The sequence below is a fragment of the Eschrichtius robustus genome, chromosome 13 (assembly GCF_028021215.1).
Source record: "Eschrichtius robustus isolate mEscRob2 chromosome 13, mEscRob2.pri, whole genome shotgun sequence".
Taxonomy (NCBI): domain Eukaryota; kingdom Metazoa; phylum Chordata; class Mammalia; order Artiodactyla; family Eschrichtiidae; genus Eschrichtius; species Eschrichtius robustus.
In genome coordinates, this window is record NC_090836.1 from 11425499 (window position 1) to 11451042 (window position 25544).

The window sequence follows — 25544 nt, forward strand, 5'->3', positions numbered from 1 at the left end:
CATGCAGGTTTTCTGATTTCCGGTTCAATGTTTTTGTCCCCGTATCCCATGGCTGGGCTCCAGACAGCAGTCTTCACCTCTAGGCTACATTTCAACGATGGTTTCCCGTGATTTCAACTGACCCGTAGCTTTATAATATCATCATGGACCTTCGTTCTACCAAGGTTGTGTAGAAACACATGGGACGTTGTAAGGCTCTGCACCTAGTCCTTTGGGGCTTTAGAATCGGGTGATCCAGGTCCTAGGGCTTCCTGATCAGCTGTGAGACCCTGGCAGGTTCCTTTCCCTCTCTAGAAAGTCTAGTTGGTGTATGGGAGGGTGCCCTGCACACTGTAAGAAACCTATAAATCCTATAATTACAATAATGATGATTAGTACTGTTAAAAGCATCATGTTTTCCCTTGATTTCTGCAGAGTTTGTGAAGTGGTGACGAGGATATAGTCTCAGATGGTCATTGTTGCTCAAGGCAGGAGGACCTGGTGCTGAGCTGGCTGTTGGGGGGATACGGGAGGCTGGGGGCAAAAGCTGGAAACGCAACCGTGTTCCTGTAATTACCAGCTCTGGATAATAGTGGTGTGGGGCAAAATGTAAGGCTGTTAATAACAGAGAAACTGGGGGTCATGGAGACATACGTCTGTATGGCCCCCGTCCCCCAGCCCTGCGGCGCGTGCTTTCACCTGCTCTCTCATATCCGCCCTTACTGTAGCATCGAATGCAAACCTCAGGTCAGACTGATGCATTTGGTATTTCCGCTGTTTTCTCAGCCACCTCTGTCACTGGACGTCGGGAGCCCTTCAAGGACAGGAACCCTTGTTTTTTATCTCTGTATCTACAAAGCCAGCAGCGTGGTTGGCATTCAGGAAATGGTGGGTGAATAGGGAATGAATGAATGCTTTTTTGACTTCCCTGAATAGCAACCATTTTGCTTTTGCTCAGCAGCCCAGGACTCAGGGTGTTCTATAAGTAGCCCTCCCAGGGTCGTGGTCGGGCAGGACTAATATTGGGCTGCGGGCGTCAATGGAATTTTCAGGAAGTGTGGGAAGAGACAGTGAAGCCTGGAACTTTTGTAGATTCAGTTTCTGAGAAGCAATGTGTAGTAGTTCTCCAGTATTTCCTCATGCAACCACCAAGGGTGCCCGTAACTCCCTCTGCGTCAGAATACTCTCCTATACATATTAAGAAACAAAAACTACATCAAGTATTTAAAAAACTCAATCTAGCACTTTGTCTTGTGGGCACTTCAATCCCTAGGAGATACTCAGAGAGCTGCAGTTTTTGGCTTCAAAGACAATTTTAAGAAAGAAAGTGGGGATAAAGGCCCTGAGAGAGGCGAAGCCAATTCACACATTCTTTGTGTATACTTCAAAATTGAGACTATTGAGAACTCCTTAATGACAGGAAAAAGTATAAACTTGGTAGGGCTCCTACAGCACCTAGCACTGGCTATGCACACAGACAGTGCTCAATAAAAACTGGATATATGGATGGATGGATGGATGGATGGATGGATAGATAGATGGATGGATGGATGGATGGATGGATAGATGGATGGATGGATGGATGGATGGATGGATGGATGGACAGAATACAACTTTCTATTGCCACCACTACCAACAGTCACCTGTAACTAGTGTAACTCTAGTCAGAATAACCTAATAACCTACCATGTTCTTTCCCATTAATTCTCTCTGGACTTTTTTTGCACGGAACTGATATCTACTTATTGTCTGTTCTTTATTCAATCATTCAAAAGAAAACTCTGTCTCCCTCATCATCAAATAGTAAAACCCTCTACATACACAAGTGCCTTCTCACACAAATCAAACAACATAATACAATGGTGTTTTCATTCACTGTATTGTGTCTCCATCTGAGTAAGAGATGAAATCAGAGATGTAGTTAAAGTCTAAGACAGACGTTTTCTTTTTTCTGTCATTCATCTGGCACTAGCTATCGTGTTTCAAAACAAAAAAAGGAAAACATGCCAACAATAACCTAGCATTCGCTCCTTACCTGGGGTAGGGGAGGGGCTAATGTAAATTAGTCTCTGCAAGTCCTTTCATCTGTCATAACTCTTTGTCCCAAATAACTCATTGCCATTCCTACAGCTGCATCTGGCTGCTCAGGTCATCTTCCCCCATGTCCAAACTCCTTCTCAGAGAACTTTATTCCTTCTGTCCCTCCCGCTTTTGTGTAATTCCCTGTCTGCCCCAGATTTTGAGTGATGAAGATTTCCAAGGCCAGATAATTCTTGGGTTGGGAATAGGTGATTCATGGAGAGACAGTCTTGGAAGAGAAGGGAAGGAAGGGCATTAGAGAGGAAGCTTGGGGAGGCTGCAGAGAGGATGGTGCCAAAGGAATGACCAGAGGGAAAAAACATGGGAGGAGTACAATAGAATCTGGAGAAAAAAACTGTTTCCCACATCTCTTGCTCATTCCAGAACTTTCAGAAAAGAGGTGAAGAGATGGAGAATGGGTTTGGGGAAAGTCATCCTCTGTTCTATGACAGGATTCACTTTGTTACTGAAGGGAAATAACCGACAAGAGAAGAGAGAGACAGAAAGAAACCAGGAGTAGGGTGGGCGAGACGAAGAGGAAGACATATGGGGAGGGGGTGGAGGAGAAGGGTGAGGAGGAGAGAACACGGAATGCAACGGGAACACTGTTGGAAACAGAAAAACCGCCCCCAGAGGAAAATGCCAGCATCTCTGGGCAAAAATCTAAACTGTCATCACATGCATCTTTGCTCTCAGAAATATACACATTTTTCCCTTTCAAGATGATTCCCCACCCCGACATCAGGAGAACACTTCAAACCGAGAGACTAATATAATTTCATTCCTGCTATCATGTAGCACTTCCAGGCCCTCCCTTGGCATTCTTCATAAATGTGCCATCACCACCCTTTAGACAAATCAGTGCTGGGAGCCCAGGGCAGGGAAGATTCAGGGGCAAGTCCTTGTCTAGATTTCATATAGATTTACCTCTTACAGAACTGGAGTGGAAGAAATCTGTCCCTCTTGGAGAAAAATGAGGAAAAGGAAATGCAATCTTGAATGTTTACACATTCTAAATACAGTTCTTCATTCAATTCTCTGTTGTTAATGTCAATAGAGCAGGGACAGTCCAATAAAACGAGTAGAATAAGACAATAATAACAAAACCAATGGCTACGTTTTTCGAGCACTTATATCAGGTCCTCTGTACACACTTTGCATACATTCTCATTTAACTAGTATGAAGACAATAGGAAGCCTTTAGTGCTACCCATGTTTTTACAGATGAAGAAGCAAGCTCAGAGAGCTTAGGTAACTTGGCCAAGGTTGCTCAGCTGATAAGTATGGGGCCCGGATGTTGAGAGACCCTTCTGGCTTCCTATATCGTGCAAGGGCCTAAATTTTATTTTACCAACAGTCAATATTAAGCTCCTTGCCCACCAACATTTTCCTATACCTGGTAATGGAGAGAAAATGGTTGAATCCTTCCCTTCCCTTTAATTTTTTCCCTATGCTATTTACAGAATAATAAAATGAGCTCAGGGTCCTTCTACTCCACCGTCTTGGCCAGTCGGATCACCCTTTATCAGAAATTAGGCAACCGACCTGAGTAATCAAAAAACCAAATAATCAATCCCTGATCAATGGTAGTTAATGGTAAAAAAAGAGGAAATAAAAGCTATGTATGGACCACATGTGCCTGCCCTCTCTACCATATTGGACACTATTGATCCCTTTTGCTTTCTTAAAGATCATTTATTTTGGCTTCAGTAGCCTGCCCTCTACAGAGCTGGTCACCACAGCCTCCCTCCTTGTATCCGCCGGCCTGAGGCCTTTGCTGAATATTCTGCCTCATCCTCCCTCCAACTGTACTGGGTGTTCAAGGCTCAGCCCGAATCTCACTTTCCCGTTCTCTACGTACTCTTCTCCTGAAAGAGCAGATCTTTTCTCAGCTGGCCACTGACAGTTGTATCAACACTATGCTGATGAATTTCAAATCTGTAACCTCACATTCCAGACTCTATTAGCTGTAGACACTGCAAGACATGCTCACTGACATGTCCTGCCCTCAGCTCAGAATTTAACATATTTTCTGTGAAAAACAGGTTTCTACTTCAACTTTTCCATTTCCATTGATTCATCACCAGCCTTTCAATCTCAAAACCTAAAAGCCAGCTTTGACTATTTCATCTCCTGTATTATCTCTATGTTACTAGATCCTAAAATAGCATCCTTCAAAATTCTCTTGCGATTTCTGAGGCCACCAAAATCCTGGCTCTTGTCACCTTGCATTTGGAGTAGGTCTGACTTGTCTCCCACCCTTGGGTCACTCACTACTCTTCCCCCATCCTTTCATATAGTGGTACGGGATTAATCTTCTCAACGTAACCATTTCATCAAGTCTTTCCTACAGTGACGTCTCAGGACAGAGTTAAATGACATTAATCTAGCTTTCAGGGTTTTCCATAACCTACTGGCTAGCAGTCACACTCATTCAGCCCAAAGCAGGGATTCAAAACCTAAATAGGCTGTTTCTTAAAGAGAAGATTCTGAAGCAGAAAGATACCTCAGTGGTGTCTAATTCAACTCCTTTACAGAAATATAACATGTATTAGCTAAAAGTTGATGTAATCCTACTTTTTATTGACGCATGCTCCTTACCATGCTATTTTTTTAATGAGATTTGGACAGACTAAATGACTTGATTAAGTTCACACAATTAGATGCCAATTCCCAATATGGTAACTTTCCAACTCTAGCCTTTCCAAAAAAAACAACTCTGTCCCACAGTGACCCCACGCTTATTCCCACTAGTTGTCTACAAGTCCATTCAGATGAAGTTGATCCCAATATAACCCTCACATGAACATTCAGTGTCAAGTCCAAATCTTTGTTCATGCTATCATTCCCACTTGGAGAAAGGTCACCTTCCCTTGGGCCTCTACCTTCTACATTCTTTGAAGTCTAGGTCAAGTTCCATTGCCTCCAATTCCTCCGCAATGTTTCAAGGCTGCAACTTCAACCTATGTAGATTAACACTCCTTGACTGTAGCATATGAACTGTATTACCCACCTGAGGCACTTAATCATATTTTGTCTTACACTTTTTTTTTTTTAACATCGTTATTGGAGTATAATTGCTTTACAATGGTGTGTTAGTTTCTGCTTTATAACAAAGTGAATCAGCTATACATATACATATATCCCTATATCTCCTCCCTCTTGCATCTCCCTCCCGCCCTCCCTATCCCACCCCTCTAGGTGGTCACAAAGCACCGAGCTGATCTCCCTGTGTGTGCTATGTGGCTGCTTCCCACTAGCTATCTATTTTAGGTTTGGTAGTGTATATATGTCCACGTGTCTTACACTCTTTTATTCAACAATTTTGTGAATGTAGCCTTTGCTTCTTCAACTAAACTCAAGTTCTGAAGAGACTTAGAACATGTCTTTTTTGTTGTGTTGTCCTTCACACCAACTATAGCTCTTTGCACAGAGTAGACACTGCACTATTTGTTAAAAACATAGACTCTAAGAATAGAACTGAAACAAAGTCTTAAATAGATAATCCAGAGGCCCGGAGGAAATCAAATCCATAGATAATACAAAGCTTAATTTTCCAATTAGCTTAAGTTAATTAACTGACTTTCAAATATTTAATAAGTGCCTGCTCTGAGCCAATTAAAGTGTCTAGTATTAAAATGCGATGGTGAGTGGAACAGACAGACACATTGCTGCCAACAAGGAGCTAACAGTCTAGTCAGAGAAAGACACAAACATTAAATGATCACATGTGTGTGTGTGTGTGTGTGTCTAATTTAACTAGGACTGTAGGAAAAATGGGAAAAAGTGGACAGATTTGAAATATATTTTGCTATAGAACCAGTAAAATTAGAAAATTGATTAGATGAAGCGTCTGAGGGAGAGGAAAGAATCAAAGATGACTTGCAAATTTCTGACACATGCAACCAGAAAGATAACTGTGCCATTCCTCTGAGATGAAGAAAAGTAGTGGAGGGCAAGGTTGAAGGGATTGTATCATGAAAATCCAACCTTCGGCATGCTGAACAGTTCATTAGTAGAACACTATCAAAGAAGAAAAGTCAACAAGAAGCACTTGGAGGCCCAGGTCCTGACCTTTAACCTGTTCACCTTCAGATCGTGTTTCTTAAAAAGAAAACGCTCCACCCAAAATTGGGCCTGCGAAGAGGAAAGCAGATTCATGGAGCTCAGACGGCCCAGAATTGGGTAACTAGACTGTGAATAACTGCTGGTTACTGTTCGCTGAGGCTTGAAGAATACAAAATAAATCTTTTCAATCTGAGAAAATAAAATCTGGCCCATTTATTTTTCTTTATCAAGTGAGTCAAAAGCTTAGCTGAACGGAAAACTAAAAGTAATCTGAAAAAGGACAGCTTCTGGTGTGTATACTCATGCAAAAGGCAGGCTTAACACACAGGCCCTGACTCTTCATTCCCCGCCTGGTGCTTGGTCAGCTGCTGTATAATATGTGCTAGGAATGAAGCCACGGTTCTGGATTCCAAACCTATTCAAGCTTTGATCACAGGGTTGGAAGGGAGCATAGACGTTCAATACCTCATAAAATCAAAGAATCAAAGAACCTATAACCTAATCAGAAGGCACACAGGGCTCATTTTTTTCCGAATTCTTTTCAGGCAGGCATCTCCCCAAGACATTATTTTACAGATGAGGAAACCAAAGTCTGAAAAGGTAAAATGACTTGTAACACAGCTAATGGGTAGCAAAGCTGGGAACAGAAGCATGCTCTCAGCACAGTGCCCCTTTCACTCTAGAGACCACATTGCAGCGTGGTAAAAAGAGGGGCAGGCCTAGAAAAGAAGTCCCTTTTGGAAAGTAATTTGAGATCAGATTCTGAGAGCAGAAATTTGCTATCTAGGGAGGATGGCTGCTAAGTATCAATTTGGCTAAAAGAAGTCCCCATCAGTCCTTCATCACGTGAGCAAAATGATCCAAATGATATTTGAAAAATATAAACCTGACAGTGGGTAAGATGATTTTTGTGATATGAAAGAAAAGGGACTCAGAACAGCATGTTATGAGCATCTGGGCACAAGGGAATGAGGGCAGTGGCTGTGGAAAAGAATGACAACTTCGGGGCGCCATGCAAGAATTATGGAGTCTGACTATTACATAAAAGAAGCGAAGGGCAGAGAGGAATCATTTCCAAGTCCACGTGACTGATTAGAAGGCAGAAGGCCATGTGAGCACTCTGCACGTAAAGCCAATGTTGAAAACTAGTCGAAAACCTACATTTTACTGCCAATGAATCAGAAAAATCACCTTCATGCGTGAAGGATAGCATATTGAATTTTTAAAAAGAAAAATCACTTTTTCACTCCCCATGCATGAGCCCCACCTTTCATCTTTATTGATTCATTCACACTCTCATTCAACAGCAAAAAAAAAAATGTGTGAGTCTTCTAGGCACTGAGTCCTGGAGTGGCTACGAAAAATGAATGAGACAGTCCCAGCCTCGGGCGCTCTCAGATCTACTTTTAATTTGGACCGCTGGCACATCTAAGTGTTTGTTATAATAGCGGTGTGAACGCAGGGCTATGGGAACACAAAGAGAGGGATGACTAATTCTGCCTGGAACTGTTAGAGAAGGCTTCATGGAGGAGGTGACACTTGAGTTAGATCTTAAGGGACAGTCATGTATCCACCAAGGGAATTGAAAGAGGACTATTAGAGAGTACAACCCATGTGATGCCAGGAGCAGTAAAAAACTGTCATATTTAGAGAATGGTCAGTCATGTCACTGGGTGTTGCTGGATCACCAGCAGGGTATGTTGGGGCCAGGCAGGGAGTTGGAAGAGGGAGGCAGTTGAATAACATAAGCCCAATCATAAAAGTTCGACCCAGATATTCAAGGTCTTTGATGGCCTGCTGAGAAACATATCACATCCAGCAGATAAAAGGGAGCCATCAGAGACGGGTGGAAAAATTAGCTTTCTGCTCTAGATATCCAATTCTTCATTATTTGAAGCATACTGAAATCTTACTTAAATCAATGAGTCTTGGGTTGCAACTTCTTCCTCACCCGCAACTTGATTGGAGAAAGACCACTTTAGCCACTTTGTGGTCTTCAGTGGCAACGGCTCCATCCAAAAAAGCACGGATGCCAAGGTGATGGGCTTTTCATCATCCAAAGCAGCCACCAGACCTCAACATCCTGGCAGATGCTTGCTGGGGCCATTGTCATTCTGATCAGGCCTTGTTTCTTTCTTCTTTGTAAAGGAAAGCAGAATATATTTGAGGGATTTTGAGCACGTACCCCCTCTCAAGAGCACACACCCCTTAACTGAATTCACAAAGGCAGGGTTTTCATTTTCTCAGCAAGGCATGGTGCCGCTGCGTTAATAAACATACTGCTCCCCTGCCGTAATTCTTCTCTCTACTCGATTAGGATGGGCCAGCGCAGGCCGGACCAACGGCGAGTTCTGCGGGCTCTGTGATCATGCTCTCAGCACCCAGGCATTACAGGATCATGCCCCAGTCTCATTTATTTCTGAAACGTCTCTTCTCCCTCAGATATATCCTGTTCCTTCTTTATATCTCCTGTCAATTCCTTTTTTTATAGACATATTTCCCTGCTGCTTACTAATAACCAGAGTGACTGATTCGACAGCTGGTATGACCAAGTGTGGAGAAGTAGGATCCTTTCCCAGTGCTCAGAAGGAATGGGAGAGACAGACATTTTTCTTTTCTTTTGGAAAAAAAATAAGCTCACAATCTGAAGCACGTGTCACTGCCAGGGCTGACAGACTTATTTAGCATGTGTGTCCTTTACAAGGGACCCAAAAGATTTTGAAGCCTGAATCAATGCTGTACTTGCTTTCTTTTCCCACTTTCCAATTTTACCTTTTCAAAAGAAACATGTCTCAGTTTTCCTGACACTGAGACACATGAACTATCATCTCCCACAGAAAAGAGGAAAAAGCACCACTCAACTCCCGGTTGTACCCTCGGCTCCTCCAGGAGAGCATATGGAGTTTCTAGGTCACCCTTTTTTTTGAAAGTTCTCCAATTTACTATTTTTTTAAAATTTTGCTTTATTGAAGTATAGTTGATTTACAGTGTTGTGTTAGTCTCTGGTGTATAGCAAAGCGATTCAGTTATACGTATATATTTTCTTTTTCATATTCTTTTCCATTATGGTTTATCACAGGATACTGAATATAGTTGCCTATGCTACACAGTAGGACCTTGTTGTTTATCCATCCTATATATAATAGTTTGCATCTGCTAATCCCAAACTCCCAATCCATCCCTCCCCCACCCCCATCCTCCTTGGCAACCACAAGTCTGTTCTCTACGTCTGTGAGTCTGTTTCTGTTTCGTAGATAGGTTCATTGGTGTCATATTTTAGATTCCGCATACAAGTGCTATCATATGGTTTTTGTCTTTCTCTGTCTGACTTACTTCACTTAGTTTGATCATTTTTAGGTCACCCTTTTGACTCAACACATAAGACAGCACAGTGGGCTGCTCTGGGGAGATTAACTCTGGTCCACCTTTTTCTCGCTGCCTGAAGGCAAGACCAAAGAGCCAGGATGAAGTGAAGTTGACATGAGAACAATGGCAGCAAGGAAAAGGAAACCCCTGTGCAGCACAAGAAACATTAAGCATGGCCACGGGTTCTCGGCCACTAAGTGCCACGGGTTCATTATTGTTTGAGGTTCACAGCGCAGGACAGTAGCTATACCTCCTTTTCTCTGCCCTTTACCTCCAGTGCAGAACCCAAAATTGTCTTGTGCGTCCCTGCCAAGAAATCCAGGAAAAAAAAACAAACAAACAAAAAAAAACCAACCTCTAAATACTTAGAAACAAACAGCTAAACACATAATCCTACTTGTAGCACCAGTCACTGGGCGCATGCAAAATAAAGATTTGACCGCATCTGCACGAGACATTCTCAATCCAACCTGGAGGAGCCAGCTCGATATTAGAACATGCCTGGTCGAGCCCAAAAGAGGTACACACGTTGTACAGCAATTAATAAATGCTTCTCCAGAGTGATTAGTTCCTCCCTCCTCTTATGCTCTTGGTGTAGAGACACCAGAAGGCTCCGTTTAATAGCCCAGATCTGAAACCCGGAGTTTGGGGGAGCACAAGTGTTCTGCATTCATCCCCTCCTGTTCATTCAACAAAGCCCAAGTCTGATGGCCCAGGTCTGATGCTGCAAGATGCCATGTGTTCAGCCAGGCACCTTTGTGATAAACATGGGAGAGATGGCAGGGCGGGTGGAAAACAGGAGTCAAGGCCAGTGATAACAAACACCTAATAATCACCTACTTGGTAAATGTGTCTGGAGACTGTCATGCTTCTCACTCACAAATCACTAAGAGCTTTAACAACAATAATGTAGCATTTCTTTCTCTTCTTCTTCTTATTCCTTTGGACAAACATACAGTTTATGCCATGCAGAGTCTTTAATAAGACGGATGGCATCACCCAATTCTGAAGACTTCTGTCCTTCCTTCATATAATACAATTCCAAAGCTATGCCTCAGCCTAACCTGCTTACTTGCTCACAGCAGACAGAACCACCAGAATGCCACACATTATGAAACCACCTGCAAACCCACACCAGAACATTCTCAAGCCCAACGCAGTGGGCTGCCCTGAAGGAGAGCTCCCCTAGCTTCCAGGGGGAGAGCTGTAAGATCAAGATAGCCCACCACTTTTTTCTTATCTTACCTCTCACCCCGTGTCTTCCTCATTCTAAACTGTTTTTCCTTTCATTCTGTGGCACTTCAGGGAACAATTCCATTAAATGTAATAACAGTGTAGTAATACAAAGAACATCATTTTCTAGTGCTAATAACTTTCATTTTAAAAACCACTTGTGTGCTCCGAAATTTAGCAAAGCCTCAATTTCTCATCAAGGCCAGCAGACATCAAATTTGAAGCTTTAAAGTTCTGTTTCTTTTGCGTTTATAATCTAAGTACAGGGGAACTGAAATGCCATTTAAAGTCAGATTTGCTTTGATGCTCATGCTGCCAGCTTTACTGACGGAGACTCATTTCTGTGCATAAAATAGGCACACGGAGTACCAGCAAAAGGACCAAAAACCATATTAGGAAAGCATGGCCACCTGCAAGAGGACCACCAATGTATGTACCTGTATGTACCCCTTCCAGAATTTCCTGTATTTACCTTTTCCAGAATTTAAATTTCATAGTGCTGATAAGGATCACAATTTTTAGACTGGTCATCAGGAGAGAATTAAAGGAAAGAATTCTCCCATTAACGCCAAGTTCAAATTTGTGCAAACGCTATCATTGCCTTTCACCCTATTCTGGTCACTGGGGCCACAAAAATGGCAGCAGAGTTGAACACAGCGATTTGCAACCCTGGCTGCCTTTTAGAATGAACTTGGCAGCTTTTAATATATGTCAGTTCTCAGGCCCTCACCCTCTCCTGTCCTCCTAAATCAGAATTTTGCAGGGTGGGACCCCAGGATCTGTACACAGTTTCTTAAACCTTCCTAGGAAATTCTAACACATAGTCAGGACTGAGAAACACTGACACAGGGAACTCCAAACACGGGGAATTGAAGACAGCATGGGAGCAAGTCAGCACATCAGTACTTCCCTGAGGCTGTTAAATCAGCATCAGGTGATACATTTTAGAAGCCTCCTTTATCTGGAAAAGAAAAATGTTAACTTCTGATGATCACAGCAAACCTAGTTTAACATGAATTACCTCATTCTCTGTTACTACCTCTACCCCCAGCTGCCCTGCGGCTGCTCTCGAAATATTTGTGGGATGCAGGTCTCATTCCCCCAGCAAGACCCAAGCTTCTGGACTGTTCCCCATGGTTTTGAGCACACAGTAGGTACCGAATGGTTTGTTCCTCGCAGCTGAGAGTCTGCAAAAAGCCAATCACGTGGAGAATGGTTCAGAACACACAAGTGTTCAACTTGGCTAGTCTGGGTTAATTTTGGCATCCGGGAAGGAAGTGCTTCCCTAAGGATTGAGCCGCTAGAGGCCGCTCTGAGCCAGAGCCTTGGTCAACTGTGCACCGAAGTAAAATCACATCAAAGGGAGAAGAGGGTTGCTGAGTAGACTGGGAGTCATGGCAACACCGCGGCTCCTATTTTTAAACTTGTTGGTGAGTGAGCACACAAAGTGCATGTGTATTTGTGGGGGAGGGGATTCTGATCTCTTTCAAAAGAAAATTCTTTCATGAGGTTTTGAGTTTGCAGGTGGCTAATAATCTGTGACAATGAGATCAAAGAATTCAGCTGGAATCAGCAATATTAGAACAGTTCTTTTCTCTTCTTCCACTCCACTATCTTGTTCTCTATCGGAGGACATCCTTCATGCCTTGTGTCAGAAATATCAGGACATTCTTGATACTTTTAACAAACATATTCTGAAATTCTGATCTCGGTTTCTTAGGCTCATTCTGCTAGCCTCTTAAGCAATTCACTCTGTGTTACAAGAAAAATAACTTCAAACCAGCAAAGGGAAAGAACTTTCTGTGGATACCCCGCTCCTCGTGAGGACAAGCAAATGTACGGTGTGTCGTCTATATGCCCAGCACCCAGCACAGGGTGCGGGACATAAGAGGGAGTCAAAATACTAGCAGTGAATGTGATACTGGGAAGTACAGAAAAGCTACCCTCCCCATGTCACGTTTCTTTCACTCCCAACGGCACTGCTTTTTTCTCTAGTCTCTGGCCAAGTATTAGCCTTAAACAAATCCAAACTTATCTGACCTCTCAAAAATGAATAGTGGCCTTGGAGGACATTTGTAAATCATGACAGAGGCCAAGGTCTTGTTTTGTTTTATTACATGCCCCTGACAGTGTTTTTCATGTGTCTGTAACCTCCAGGAGCCTTGGCGGATCTTAAACAGAAAGTCTGCTCTCACTTCAGTTCAAAGGACTTTCAGGTCCACCAAGACTACAAGTTATTGCTTCTTTATATGTGGGCTTAAAGGATTTTGGAATATACAGGACTAAGATAAGAAACAACAAAAAAAATCATCCTTTCTAATTGAAGAGGAAGGTGTAAGAAAGATCACAGCAAGGCTGGTAAATATAGATGTGACACGCTTCAGGATGGAGAGAAAAAGAAACAGACTTTGGTCTGGAACGTCCCTAACACGTGTGCAAGGGACGACTCTGTTCCTGGGCTGTTTCCGGATTTATCATGGCTTCAGGACACGAATTCAGCAGAGTGCCCAAGAAAGGAAACTATTACAAAACCACCCTGTACTGCAGGTTAATGATGTGTTCATCGACATCACATGGATGCCTAACTGACTCCGCCTCCTCAGCCACAGAAGGATGGACAACGTGGGGCAAAGTACACCTGGAATCCATCAAGACTTGGGTTTGAATCCCAACTTTACCTGTACAGAAAGTAGGCAAGTGACTGAACCTTTCTGGATCTCAGTTTCTTTCTCTGAAAAATGGAAGTAATAATGCCTCTGAAATGTACTTTTAAGATTAAATAAGGCTATATAAAACACCTGGCACACGGCAGTCACTCAGTAACCTTTTTTTAAGTAAACTTTCTAAATTGCTGAAGCTTAGTATTTTTAGGTATCAAGCTTTTTCTTGATTACAAGAAGCATTTTTAAATGGAAAATTTCAGAAAGGTATTATAGAATTTGCTGACTTCTTAAACCAAAGATAATCAATATAATTTAAGCTCTTATTGATGACCTAACAATGACTATGATATTTTGCTCTACAGGGATGCTTTAAAGGGGGTATATGCTTTCTGGGGAGTACAAGGCTGTTTGCCCCAAATGATCTTAGACAAATGTTCCTATCAAGGTCTTTCGGTGGGTTTTTCTAATACTTTCTGCACCTTACCATTCTGTTTATTTCTTAATGCTGTCAGCTCACCTACCTGATTCCCATCACGTTTGTTATTTCTAAGCTGTTGTCATCTGGTAAATCAGATAAGCAAGTATCTCCAGACACTGCGGGTTGCTTACCAAACATATGGCCTTGACTTTCTCTCTCTAGTTAAGAGAACTTTGATTTTTAACTGGGCCTATTACTGCCCAGGTCAAAAACTAAATTAAACTAAACTAAATGGAACTTGCCAGCTTCCCTTGCAGCTAGCTGTGGCCATTGACTGATTTCTGACCAATGGGCTATAAGCAAAGTATGGGACTTCACGGTAATCTCCGTGAAAGGGAAAGAGCCTGCCCTCCTTCCTTTCTAACTTCAATCTGCTGCTTGAAACTGGAGTTCTGCAGGCATCCTGGGCATGAGGATGAAGGCCATACCCTATAAACAAAAGAGTAGAAAGCTAGCAGGAGTCTGGGGCCTGATGATCAGGCAGCTACCATACCAGCTCTGGACAAACCACCTAAATATGCTCACATATCTTGTTTAAACTGGGTTACTGACACTCTATGCCACATCTAATCCAACTGTCCCACAAGTGTCTTAGACGTATGCATAATATTAGAGTAAATGAACTCTGAGATAAAATAAGCCACATTCATTTTAGGGCAAGAATTTTGTGTCAGTGATTTTAGCTCAAAGCCCTTTCCTACTTTCTTTGTGGTTCAACATCATACTGCTGAATATGTGACCCCTCCTCTCCCAGGTAAAAGCGGTAAGTCTATGTGTGAACACACGTAAGCTATGGAAACAGAGCAATGAGAGTAATGGCCCTGCGTAGCCTGTGGGGGACATACACACATACACACACACACCTGGCTTTTCTTCTACGTAGTCAAAATGAGAGAAATTTGACATATTATTAAAATCTATGTAATAATGGACTATATTATAATGACATTCTATCGTCTTGTTTTTGCCTAAACAAAAGTTCCTGATAGATTTTTGTTCAAGGACCAAAAAAAAAGTAGGTAGGAGTGTCTGGAAATGCTGCTGGGAAAATGAAAAGAAAGTAAGTATCTGAGTTTTCTCTGTTGCTCTCCACCGTCAATCTGTGCGGTGAGTAGACAAAGCCCTCGCAGGTTTGTTGTAATGGTCTGGTGAGATGATGTGCATGAAGATTCCTTGTATGAAGATCGTCACTTTTATTGTCATCATTATTAGCCATGATCATGAATGACCTGAAGGTTCTGATCATCTGGTTTGATGTCAAACACTAAATGTACTTTGACACACAACCTCATGTGGACTCCATGTGTGATCTCTTTCAGGGAATGGTGAAAAGGACCACTTAGCATGAATATGATATTGTCACAGTGTGGCTTCCATGGCTATTTCTGCTGCTTTGTCAGGGAAGATCTTTCCTTCAGAAAAAGAAGACATTTCTGGGTTTCTTAAAATTATATAGACCCACTTGCTTACTAAGTTTATCTCCTTTGCCCGAACAGTAAATGTGCTAGGGTTACTTAGCAACCATCCTTACAGCCATAGAGATTTTAAAAACGAAATCAGAGTGGATGGAAAAGACCTTGTTGATATTCGCCAGCGCTAACTGCAGGCAAGCCATTTTAAAGGATTCTTCCCAGCTTCTGTCCCATCCGCAGCCCTTCGCATGCCATCAGCGAAATGGTCTCAGTGATAGGAAGAAGTGGGGAGATGTCCTATGTGAAAGTATTTTCACCCAGTTCTTTGAATAATTCTTTATCCACTTGACAGATGCCAATGCACATACAAATATCCGTGCTGTCTGGATGTCTAATACACGTGCACTTGGATGTGTGTGTGTGTGCACGCAAGAATTCCACACGGTCATGTATGACCACAGAAAGTGAAAGGCAGGAAAGCCTTTAAAGCTTGTACAGGAAAGCTGGTGAGGAGAAGAGAGGGGCAGCAAGAGATCAATGAAGAGAACACCCTACGGAGAAAGAGATAGGGAAGAACAAAGAAGGAAAGGTGAGGGGCGGTGTGAAGCGGCCATGAATGAGGGAAAGTAAAGCCAGAGCAGCGAGGGAGGCGGTCAGCAGCCCCCGGGCGCCTGCTGCTGCTGGCAGCCGAACAAGAGGGAACAGATTCTAGCAGCAGGGGCTCTAATCTGTCAGCAGCAGTCCCTTCATGTGTGACCAGCCGGCCCAGCTAGGGGACTGGTGCCAGTCTGCGCACGCTGACCCTGCCGGGCCCTCCCGGAAGAGAAAGAGCCGCTGATGAAACCCTGAAGGTCCAGGGAGGGCTCCCCGACCCCAGCTCCCGCCGCTGCCCTCCTCCTCCCCTCTGCGCGCCCCTGTCTGCAGCGCTGGGTCAGATCCCTCAGCAGCTCCTTCCGAAGGTCAGTCATGCTGAACACCCTGCTTCCTCCCTCTCCTTAATGGCCACATCAGGTCCTGGAGGATTCTTTCCAGGAGATGACCATCTACCCATCCATGACAGCTCCATTGGAGAGGAAAGAGAGAAAGGCTCAAACCATCATTTATTTAAAATGTGCGAGGCCTTATATAGATGCAAAAGCCACAGAGCCATTTCTGCTCTCAAGAAGCTTGTGTTTGTTAAGCTGACCTTGGCCGGCTGTGGTCGAGCCTTCGCTCAGCCATCCAGCCCGTGTCTGTAACCATAAATGACAGCACTCGCGCTTTCTGGCAACTCGCCCCCATCCTTACCGCCACTCAGCCAGCCTTTATCCTCTGGTGGGAAGAGAGAGCAGATGGGGAAATAACTCCCACTCAATTCCTAAATGACACCAGCTTCAATTCCCATTAACTGTGAATTTGCACCCTTGTCTGGGTAAGAAGCAAGGGAGCACGGATCACGGGGACATTGCCAGACCGAGGCAGAGGTTAACAGGGGAGCCCTGGCTGCCTGGCAGCCCCTCTGAGGCCGTGGGCAGGCAGCCGGGAGGCGGCGTGCTCTCTGAAGAATGCTCCTCCTGCCGGCGGGACACCTGGCTTCTGCCCCCGCCCTGCCTCTGAGAGACGAGGGACCACTCTGAGATTCTGTTCTCACATTTGCAAAATCCATTCACCATCCTCCCTACCCTCTATCCCGTGAGAATACGTAACTTGAAAGGGCTGGATGAGATGAGCACCGAGGCCTCTCCCAGCAGCGGTGCTCTGATTTGAAGCCAAGGTTTCTTTAAAGCTTGATTACTATGCAGCAGGGTGAGGGGCTGAAATCCAGGTCCCCGAAGCAGATCCAGGCCAGATCCTGGCATCACACTGCCCAAGCGTGGGTCTCGGGTTTCTTAAAAACATATAAAATGGGGATAATGATTCCTGCCTTCATTCATGCTTTTATCGGAAAAATATTTATCAAGTACCTACAATGTATCGGACACTGTGCTAGAAACACAGATATTAAAAAAAAATCCTGCTCTCCTGGAGCTTAAATTCAATGAGGAGAGTGAGACAACAAAATATTTTAAAAGAAAATATACACAGTATGTCCGATAAGTGCTACAGAGAGAAATAAAGCAGGAGACGAGGATAGGGAGCTTGGGAGGATGGGAAGGACAAACTGCCCTTAAAAGGGTGATCACAAAACGTCTCCTGAGGACATCTGCGTGGAACAGGATTTTTGTGAGGATCCAATTAGATAATTGTACAATGCCGGGTGTGCAGGAAGTATTCAGAAAGGCAACCCACACTGGAGTTATTAACTTTGCCAGCCCGGCTGACAATGGGGCTGCTTTTGAGCATCTACCTATGACCCTCTTCTTAACCCTGACCATTGTCACCAACCCACATGCTTTCTGAGACAGAAAGTCTACTCTCAGAATGAGCCTGTCTGCTTTCTCCGCGGAGAGCCACTGCCCTGCTCTGCTCTCATTTCCTTCCTCTTCAAGACCATCTTATTCCTTCCCATGGATATTGGACCACCTGTGTCTTCTTGCCCAGCGCAGATGGGCATCCTGCCCCCGCTCAAAATTGTCCTCGGTGAAATGGAATTCTTTTCCCACTCACTCCCCCTCTGTATCTCCTGCCCTCTCCTCCAAATTGTAAATAGTTTTTAAAAGGAGGAGGAAAAAGAGTGGGGAGGAGGAAAATGAAAGAGAAGAAAGAAGAAAGAAACACCAAATATGTCATTGGTAAGTTTTAAATTTTGCAAGTCAGCTCTAGAATTAAGTAGTGATTAAGGAAAGAATCATGTAGGGGTCTCAGTGTTAAACAGTTGAGAATGCTCTTCACAGGTTTGCATTTAAGGGAAAGAAGCAAAATCACTTGCTGAAATGACCATCTATATATGTGACATGAGGAAGGTGAAAGACTACAAAAAAACAGAAGAGCTTGAATAATCCTCACATTCAGCCATTCCTCCATGAACAGTTAAAGCTTGCTTCGCCTGAATTACAATCAGCAGTGAATATACCTTTCAGGATAGTTATTAGATTCTTCAGTTATTTTCCCGAATTTATATTTCCTGCTACACCACTGAGCAGATAAAGCCTGTCTCTATATATGCAGGTTGTGTCTTGCTTTACTGAACATTTCACATGAAAAATGGGAATTTCCTTAGATTCTAGTAGATTTCTTTAATCAGGTAAAGGCCACCATGCTTAACAAACAGTCCACTTATAGCTAGCTATGCATTCACGGAAACTTCTGACTGGTTCACATGTAAATTATATTAAGTCAACCTATAATACATGTTTGCCTTACCGTAAATCTGCCTGTGCTTGGCACTCCACGAATATTTTAACAACAACTAAGAGACAGGTAATGACCAAGCCAATCTTGCCCATGGTGTCTAAAAAACTAATGGACTCAATTCCTCGTTTATCTCTTAACCTCTCAGCGCTTTCCAGGCCAAGAGTCAAGGAGGCATCCCATGGGAACAATCCCGCTAATACAATGGTTTCAAGGATGTGGCATCTGCCCCAAGGTTAAAGGAAGACCGAGTTCATCACAGCTCTTTTAATAAGAACCTAACAAAGCACCTTTCTTCATGTCGGTTATCCCCATCACTCAAAGGCTGGGCCAGAGGAGGATTCTGGCCTTTTGAGATGGTGACTTTCACGGGGAAGGAAGAATTGGGGGGTGGCAGGGGATAGTGCAAAGCAACTGTTGAGTAGGAAACCTGAGGACACCAGGGGAAAATAATTAGGCAAGATTCATAAGAGGTTTGCTATGTTGAGATCCAGCCATCTCAAAGAACAACTGCTCTTTCTACAAGTCCCCAAAGTTGCCATGTATGAAGAGTAGGACCACTGGGTCCCCAGGACAGAAAGAGAGTCCAGAGGTGAGTGGCAGGCATGCCACCAACTACGTGAGAGAAACGCACTGGCCAAGTGCTGGAGGCACACGGAGAAGGAAACTCACCGTCAACTGCTCCTCCAGGGAAGTGATAAAGGAAAAATACAGACATGGGCCTATTAGCAGCTACCAATTCTTCTCTAGCTCAGAGGGATAAGGAAGAGTTTAGACAACTGGTCTGACCACTTTCTAAACACTTTCAGATCATCTGGTACCGAAAGGTTTTCAGAATTTTCTCAGGAACTAAGAAGATCTTTCACTTCAAGAATGCATGGCATAAGAAATTCTCCAACTCTTTCAACCAAATAAAGTTCCCAGTTGGAATAAAATGCTCTCAGCACGTCTTGGTATAAGGGCTCTGTACTACATTTACTAATAAGGCATAAATGAATGCTAATGAATGCTAATAATGAAAATTAATTCTTATGGTACACAGGAGAATGGTCATATTTAGCAAAAAAAAAAAAAAAAAAAATTCAGGAGCCCTGTAACATTTGAATTTCAGATAAACAACAAATCATCTTTTAATATCAGTATGTCCCATGCAATATTTGGGGCACACTTATGCTAAAAAAAAATTTGTCATTTATCTGAAATTCAAATTTAACTGGGTTCCTGTATTTTTCTTGCAGCCCTGGTAAAAAGCCTTATCCAGCAGCCTATAGCCTATCTGGAGACAGTTGCCAAGTCTATAGTGGGCCAAGCTTCCAAGAGCTAAGAAGTTATCAGTAAGGAATCTGGATTGATACGTGATAAATAGCATTCATTTGACAGTGAACGAAATAGTTCATTTTAAGGATCCTCTCTGAGGATGTTGTTTTTCCTTCCATAACTAACAAGTAAATCACTCCAAATATGTGTCTCTCTTTAGGACTCAGGGATATCAATAGAATCTCCTGTCTGTGATCCCTAAATCTAGACTTAGGAACTTCCCTCACATGGAAAGAAAGCCACAGTCTGGTCAGGTAGGAATGAGGGATTTCCCTCCCCTTGCAATGCTTCTGGGGACGGACGACAGGGCCTGTGAACGCTACTGGGTTTTCAGAAGGTGAGACCAGAAGACGTTTCCCGACTCTGTATTTCCGGCGCCATCCCTGGCTGGGTCACCCCCAGATACGTCCTGCGGAGCCTTCCTGGGGATGCTGCTGGGAGATGAGCATCAGGCCAAAGGCAACAGTTAAGCGTTTGCAACAATTTTATCTGCAAGATTTCCTGCTGTGGCTAAATGCTGTGGCTGCTTGGTTTGTTATTTAAAAGAGGGACCCTAGTGAGACCAGAGCTCTGAAGGAGGGGCTGAATTCAGACCCGGGGAAGGAGGACGAGCGCTGACTGAGGATGCCTAATTGAATCCCACTGATGAGTTGAATGCTGTGCTTCTTAGAGTGCCTGATAATCAACCCCAATCCTTCCTGGGTCCGGATAGAAAAACATATTAAAATACTAAGAGAGGCTAGGAATTGGATTCTAGAACCATGGGAAGCTGCGTTTGGGAGGAGGGGAAGGAAAAGACAATGGAGAAGAGTGAGGGATGCAGGTCCATGGACAAGGGGAGATAGCCCAGAGAAGATGTCCAGCAGGCAGTCAGATACTGAAGCCCGGACGATTCAGGGAACTGGGGCAGAACAGAAGGTTCATAGAGGAAATAGCTTGGTGGAGAAACGCTCTGGTAAGTCTGGTGAGACCTTTACAGTGTTCTTGGGAAACTGAGGGAAGGTGCACTCTCTCTCTGCTCTGCCCTGGTACCGGAGGAATGTACGAATAATCTGTGCTGCGCCATCCTTGTTCCTTTCAGGACTGCTGCACTTGAGAAGATGGAGGGGTGGGCATTTGCGGTTCTCTTGACAATAAGCTCTAAGCAAGGGGTACAGAGGACTGAGGAGAGCCACCCTCTTGAGGGGCCGCAAGAGATGGCGACAAAGGTTAAAACCAATTGTGGTTTCAAAGATACAGTGGTTAGAGACCAGGCTTCCGAGATAACATTTACAGTCTAATGTGAAGTAAGCCAAACGGGAGATACTATCTTCAGATAGCTGCGTACCCAGAGGAAGTTTTAAGGTAAAAGCAGCCATTCCTGAACCATATCTATGGACCCTAATGTAATACCCACTTGATTTCCTTGTGTTGCTCGGCAGATGTTTTCTGTTCGTTCATCTTGGTTTCAATGAACAAATATTTGGGAAAATAAACTGAATTAGGGAGAAAACATGAATGTACAGAACCGAATCTATAGTAAGTTTTTAAAGGAGGTGGCCCTTGTCTTGCAAAGAGGAGCAGAACAAAGACACTCCTGCAGAGCAGGAAGGCACCGGGCAGCTCAGCAACTCGGAGGACGTCATTCATTTGCTCCAGGTGTCTTCCCTGGTGCCGCAAGAATGAGGAAGACAGAAGGGTCCCTGCTTTCAGAGAACTTACAGGGAAGAGAGATAATAAAGCACAGAACGACGATCATCTTTATTGGAAAGGCACAGGACGCAGGGAAGGTGTGTAACCGAGTGATATTCGGCCAGGGCTCAGCTTCCAGGGGAAGGGATGCCAAGACTGAACCCTGAGGGATGAAGAGAAGGAGGCAGGTGAAGGGGCATGTGCACCTGTGTATGGCTGGGCAGGGGCGCCTGGGGAGCACATTCAAGGCAGCAGTAGGAGCTGGAAGGGAGAGAGGACACGGTAAGTTCAGTGTGGCAGGAAGGCGGTGTTGAAGGGACCAGTGGCAGGAAACAACTTTGGAAAGCTAGGAAGGCTCATGCCGTGGAAGACTCCATAAACCATATTAAGGAGATGGGACTTTATTATAGGAGCAATGAAAAGCCACTGAAAGGTATTAAGCAAGAAAGTGATGAAATCACATTTTCATTTTAGATCACTCCGGCTGCAAAGGAGATTGAAAAGAAGAACTGGAAGCCAGAAGAGATTTAAGAGGCCCTGCGGCAATGCGAGTAGGAAGAGGTGGACTCAGCGATGGCACAGGGATGAAAATAAGTGAAAGCTCTCCAGGGAAAATCCACAGACAAGGCCGTGATTGGCTATGAGGTGTCAGGGCTATGGCATCAAGGACACCTTGGACATTTTTACTTTAGGAAACTGGGTAACAGGATGTACCCTTTATAAGTGGTGCCAATTTGGCTAGAAGAGGGTGGGAGGGTTGATGGGAGAGGAGACAGCTGTGCAACCTTGGATATGGTATGTTCTAGGGCCCATGGCATCCAAAGGAACAGATGTGGTCATACAGAGACAGACGTGGGGCTCAAGGGAGAAGTCTCAGCCAGCGATGTCACAGTTTGGGGGAACTTACAGACATTGATTGTATTCTTGGCAATGGAGGAGAAAAGAAGAGAGTCTAGGGACTTCCCTGGTGGTCCAGTGGTTAGGGCTCTGAGCTTTTACTGCCGAGGGCACGGGTTCTCTCCCTGGTCGGGGAACTAAGATCCCACAAGCCACACTGCGCAGCCAAAAAAGAAAGAAAAAAGGCAAGAAGGTATAGGACAGACCCCCTGAGAAGCACCAATATTTAAGAGATATGTAAAGGAAGAAGCATGCTGGGGAGCCTGAACCAGAATTGCCAGGGAGGCAAGAAGAAAACCAAGATGGTCTGTACCAACATGTAGGGATAACTAGGGACGGCAGAGAAAGCAGAGAGTTCAAGGTGGGGGAGTATCAGGACTGGACCACAGATGCAGCCATAGAAAAACGACTTCTAGTGTCAACTCTGAATTAGGAGCTTAGTCAAGAGGCTACAGAGTCCAAGTCCCTTCCAGAAGTTCAATAAGTATAAGTCAGCACACGTTCAACCTCCTCTAAATGTATTTCAACCTCCCTGCAGTACACTTCCTAATATTTTATTTCTTAAGCTGGGTGGTGGGTACCTGAGCATGGATTAAGTTTTTCTGAATATCTTTCTATATGCCTGATATAGTTCATAATAAAGGTGAAACGGATACCCAAAATACATTATTGAGGGAAAGGAAGTCAGGTTATTGAACAGCACGTCTGGTTATATTTCCATTTACGTAAAACTGTAGATTTATCTCCACACAGGTATACATGCACCGGGAGAGAGCTAGAAAGACAGTCATTAATTATTTCAGTAATGACCGTTTTGGCTAGTGAGATTTAAGGTCGTTTTTACTTTTTTTTTTTTTTTTTTTTTGAGCTCTTCTATATCGTTTGAGTTTTTACAGCGTACGCATGTAGCAGTTTTATACAAATAACAAAACCACAAAAGCACAGTACAGAATTTTCTACCCCACTTGGTCACACAATGGCCCCTAAGGGGCTGTGCTGCCATCGTAGCTGGATTCTGAGGTGAGGTCAGGGGAGCAGGATTCCTCCCACACCTTCTTCCCATTCAATAAGCCAGACCAACAGCAACCAGAAAAGTTGCCTCCACACCAGCACTTAATCTCAAAGGCAGAGAAAGGAGAAGCAAAGGCAGATTAAAAACCAAGGGACAAATCCTCTTCATGTGCCTACAGACCCATGTACCCTATTCCCCATTCCCTCTCTGTACAGCAGTGTCCCAAAGGTAAGGGGGCTGGTCTTCCCTCATTTCCATGCCTGTCTCATCTTTCATAGTGATCAGGTGTGTAGCGATCAGAGAGACCTGGGTTCAACTCCAAACTGAACCTCTTACTTTCAGCGTGACTTCGGACAAGCCTATTCTCTTGTATCGTAAAATGAAACAGTTTTTAAAAGCTGCCTAATAAGAGTTGTTGCCTTGAGGGTTAAATGAGGTCGAACACACAAAACGCTTAGAGTAAGACCTGGCACATGGGGAGTGGTCAAGAAGGGGGAGATGTTTTGCATTTCTTAGAACAAGAACACAGCACAGCGAGCTTTGGATCTGGATCTCCCACCGTCACGAACGATCGCCATCCCAGTGACCCGTCTTCAACCTCAGACATCTTGAACTGCTCCTCCCACAGTTTCTGAACATCCAACCCAGTCTCGGAAGCTCTCCTCTGACCTCCCACACTCACCTGTTCAGCATATTGGACTGGTAGATTCTCTTCTCGTGGGTGTTGTAACAGCTGCTCTTGGGCTCAGGGATGAAGCTGTGTTCGGACAGCATGTCGGAAGCAGCGGTGGTGATGATGGCGATTCCATCCCTCACTCGGGCAGGGAGGCCATAGTCCCATTCATCGTAGGACACAGAGATAAGCCCGGTGGGGAACTCCGAGGGCACTGTGTCTGTGTCCCCTGCCACCAGACTAGGCACAATCCACGTGTAGCCGTAGCCAGTCAGCCCTACTGAGTTAGCCACTTCGAAGATGTAGGTGGCTTCTTCCTTAGTACAATAAAGAAGAATGATGGGGCTTTGAAGTTTCTTGAGCTGGTTCTGGATCTTAGAATCTCCATCATCCAGGGACATGTCCAGCAGGAGGACTTCCTCTAACTCCCAGCCCACGAAGCTGTTCTCGATGGTGCTGCGAATCTTGTTTACAAAGTCCTGGTAGCCAGGGAAGTAGGTGGTGACGATAGAGAAGATGTACCAGTCATACTCTTCCATGATATTGAGCATCACGGAAGCTTGTTGTTCAATCGATGGGCCAAACTGGAAGAACATTGACGATTCATCCTAAAGTAGTAAACACAAAGAAAGAAAAAGAGAGAGAAAAATCAAAACGAAGATGGTGAGGGAGAGTCTGGACCATCTGGATACAAAGGTTTGTGTTCATTATTTACTTTTGCCACATAATGCCTTTAAAATTGGATATGTTTAAATTGCAAACATTTGTAATACTTTCCTTCCTAAAACCCTCCTCTTGAGAAAATCGACATGGGTCTATACTCTTCTTGTCTGAAATCCTTGGGGCTACTGCAGAGCCTCAGGCAGCTTCCTAAAATCAAATATGTTAGTATTTCTAGAGCAAAACATGTGAAGAGTCACATAAAGTGGGATAAAGACGGTAAACGGCCTCATGTCAGTCCGGGTCAGGTTTTGCTGTCAAGTGAGTTACATAAACACAAACACACACTTTCCATTTTTTGAGCCTTTCGGATTCATCAATTGGGGATATGTATTATTCAATCGGAGTGAATAATCCAAAATGCCATCAATCTGCCCTTAAATCTACCTCTAGTCGCCCAGCAGGTGGGTGGTACTCAGGTATGGCTAGCAGGGAAGCACGCTGTAATACAAGATTTTCTATAAAGACATAATTGTTAGGTGAAATGCACATGGAATTTTCTCTCTGTCTTCTACTCTGATAATGAGGTATGTAGGTGGAGTAATGCACAAGTAGTACGTGTCAGCTGCAAGTTAGAATGACTTGTCTTCAAGGTCATTTATGATTAAGCTTTATATGAGAACAACATAGAAAGGATTGTTCTTTCTCTTACCTATATAATGCCACGGGTCTCCGTCTGACCTGTGTATTACACACAGCCCTCTGT

General features: G+C 44.0%; 1 protein-coding gene across 1 annotated transcript in view; it reads right to left on the reverse strand.

Annotated features, from left to right (window-relative positions):
• Nucleotides 1-25544, reverse strand: part of GRIN2B (glutamate ionotropic receptor NMDA type subunit 2B) — a 409459-nt gene that overhangs the window by 154243 nt on the left and 229672 nt on the right. The window contains exon 3 of the mRNA XM_068560520.1: nt 24128-24726. Coding sequence (XP_068416621.1) covers nt 24128-24726 — 599 coding nt within the window. The remainder of the gene's footprint in view (nt 1-24127; nt 24727-25544) is intronic.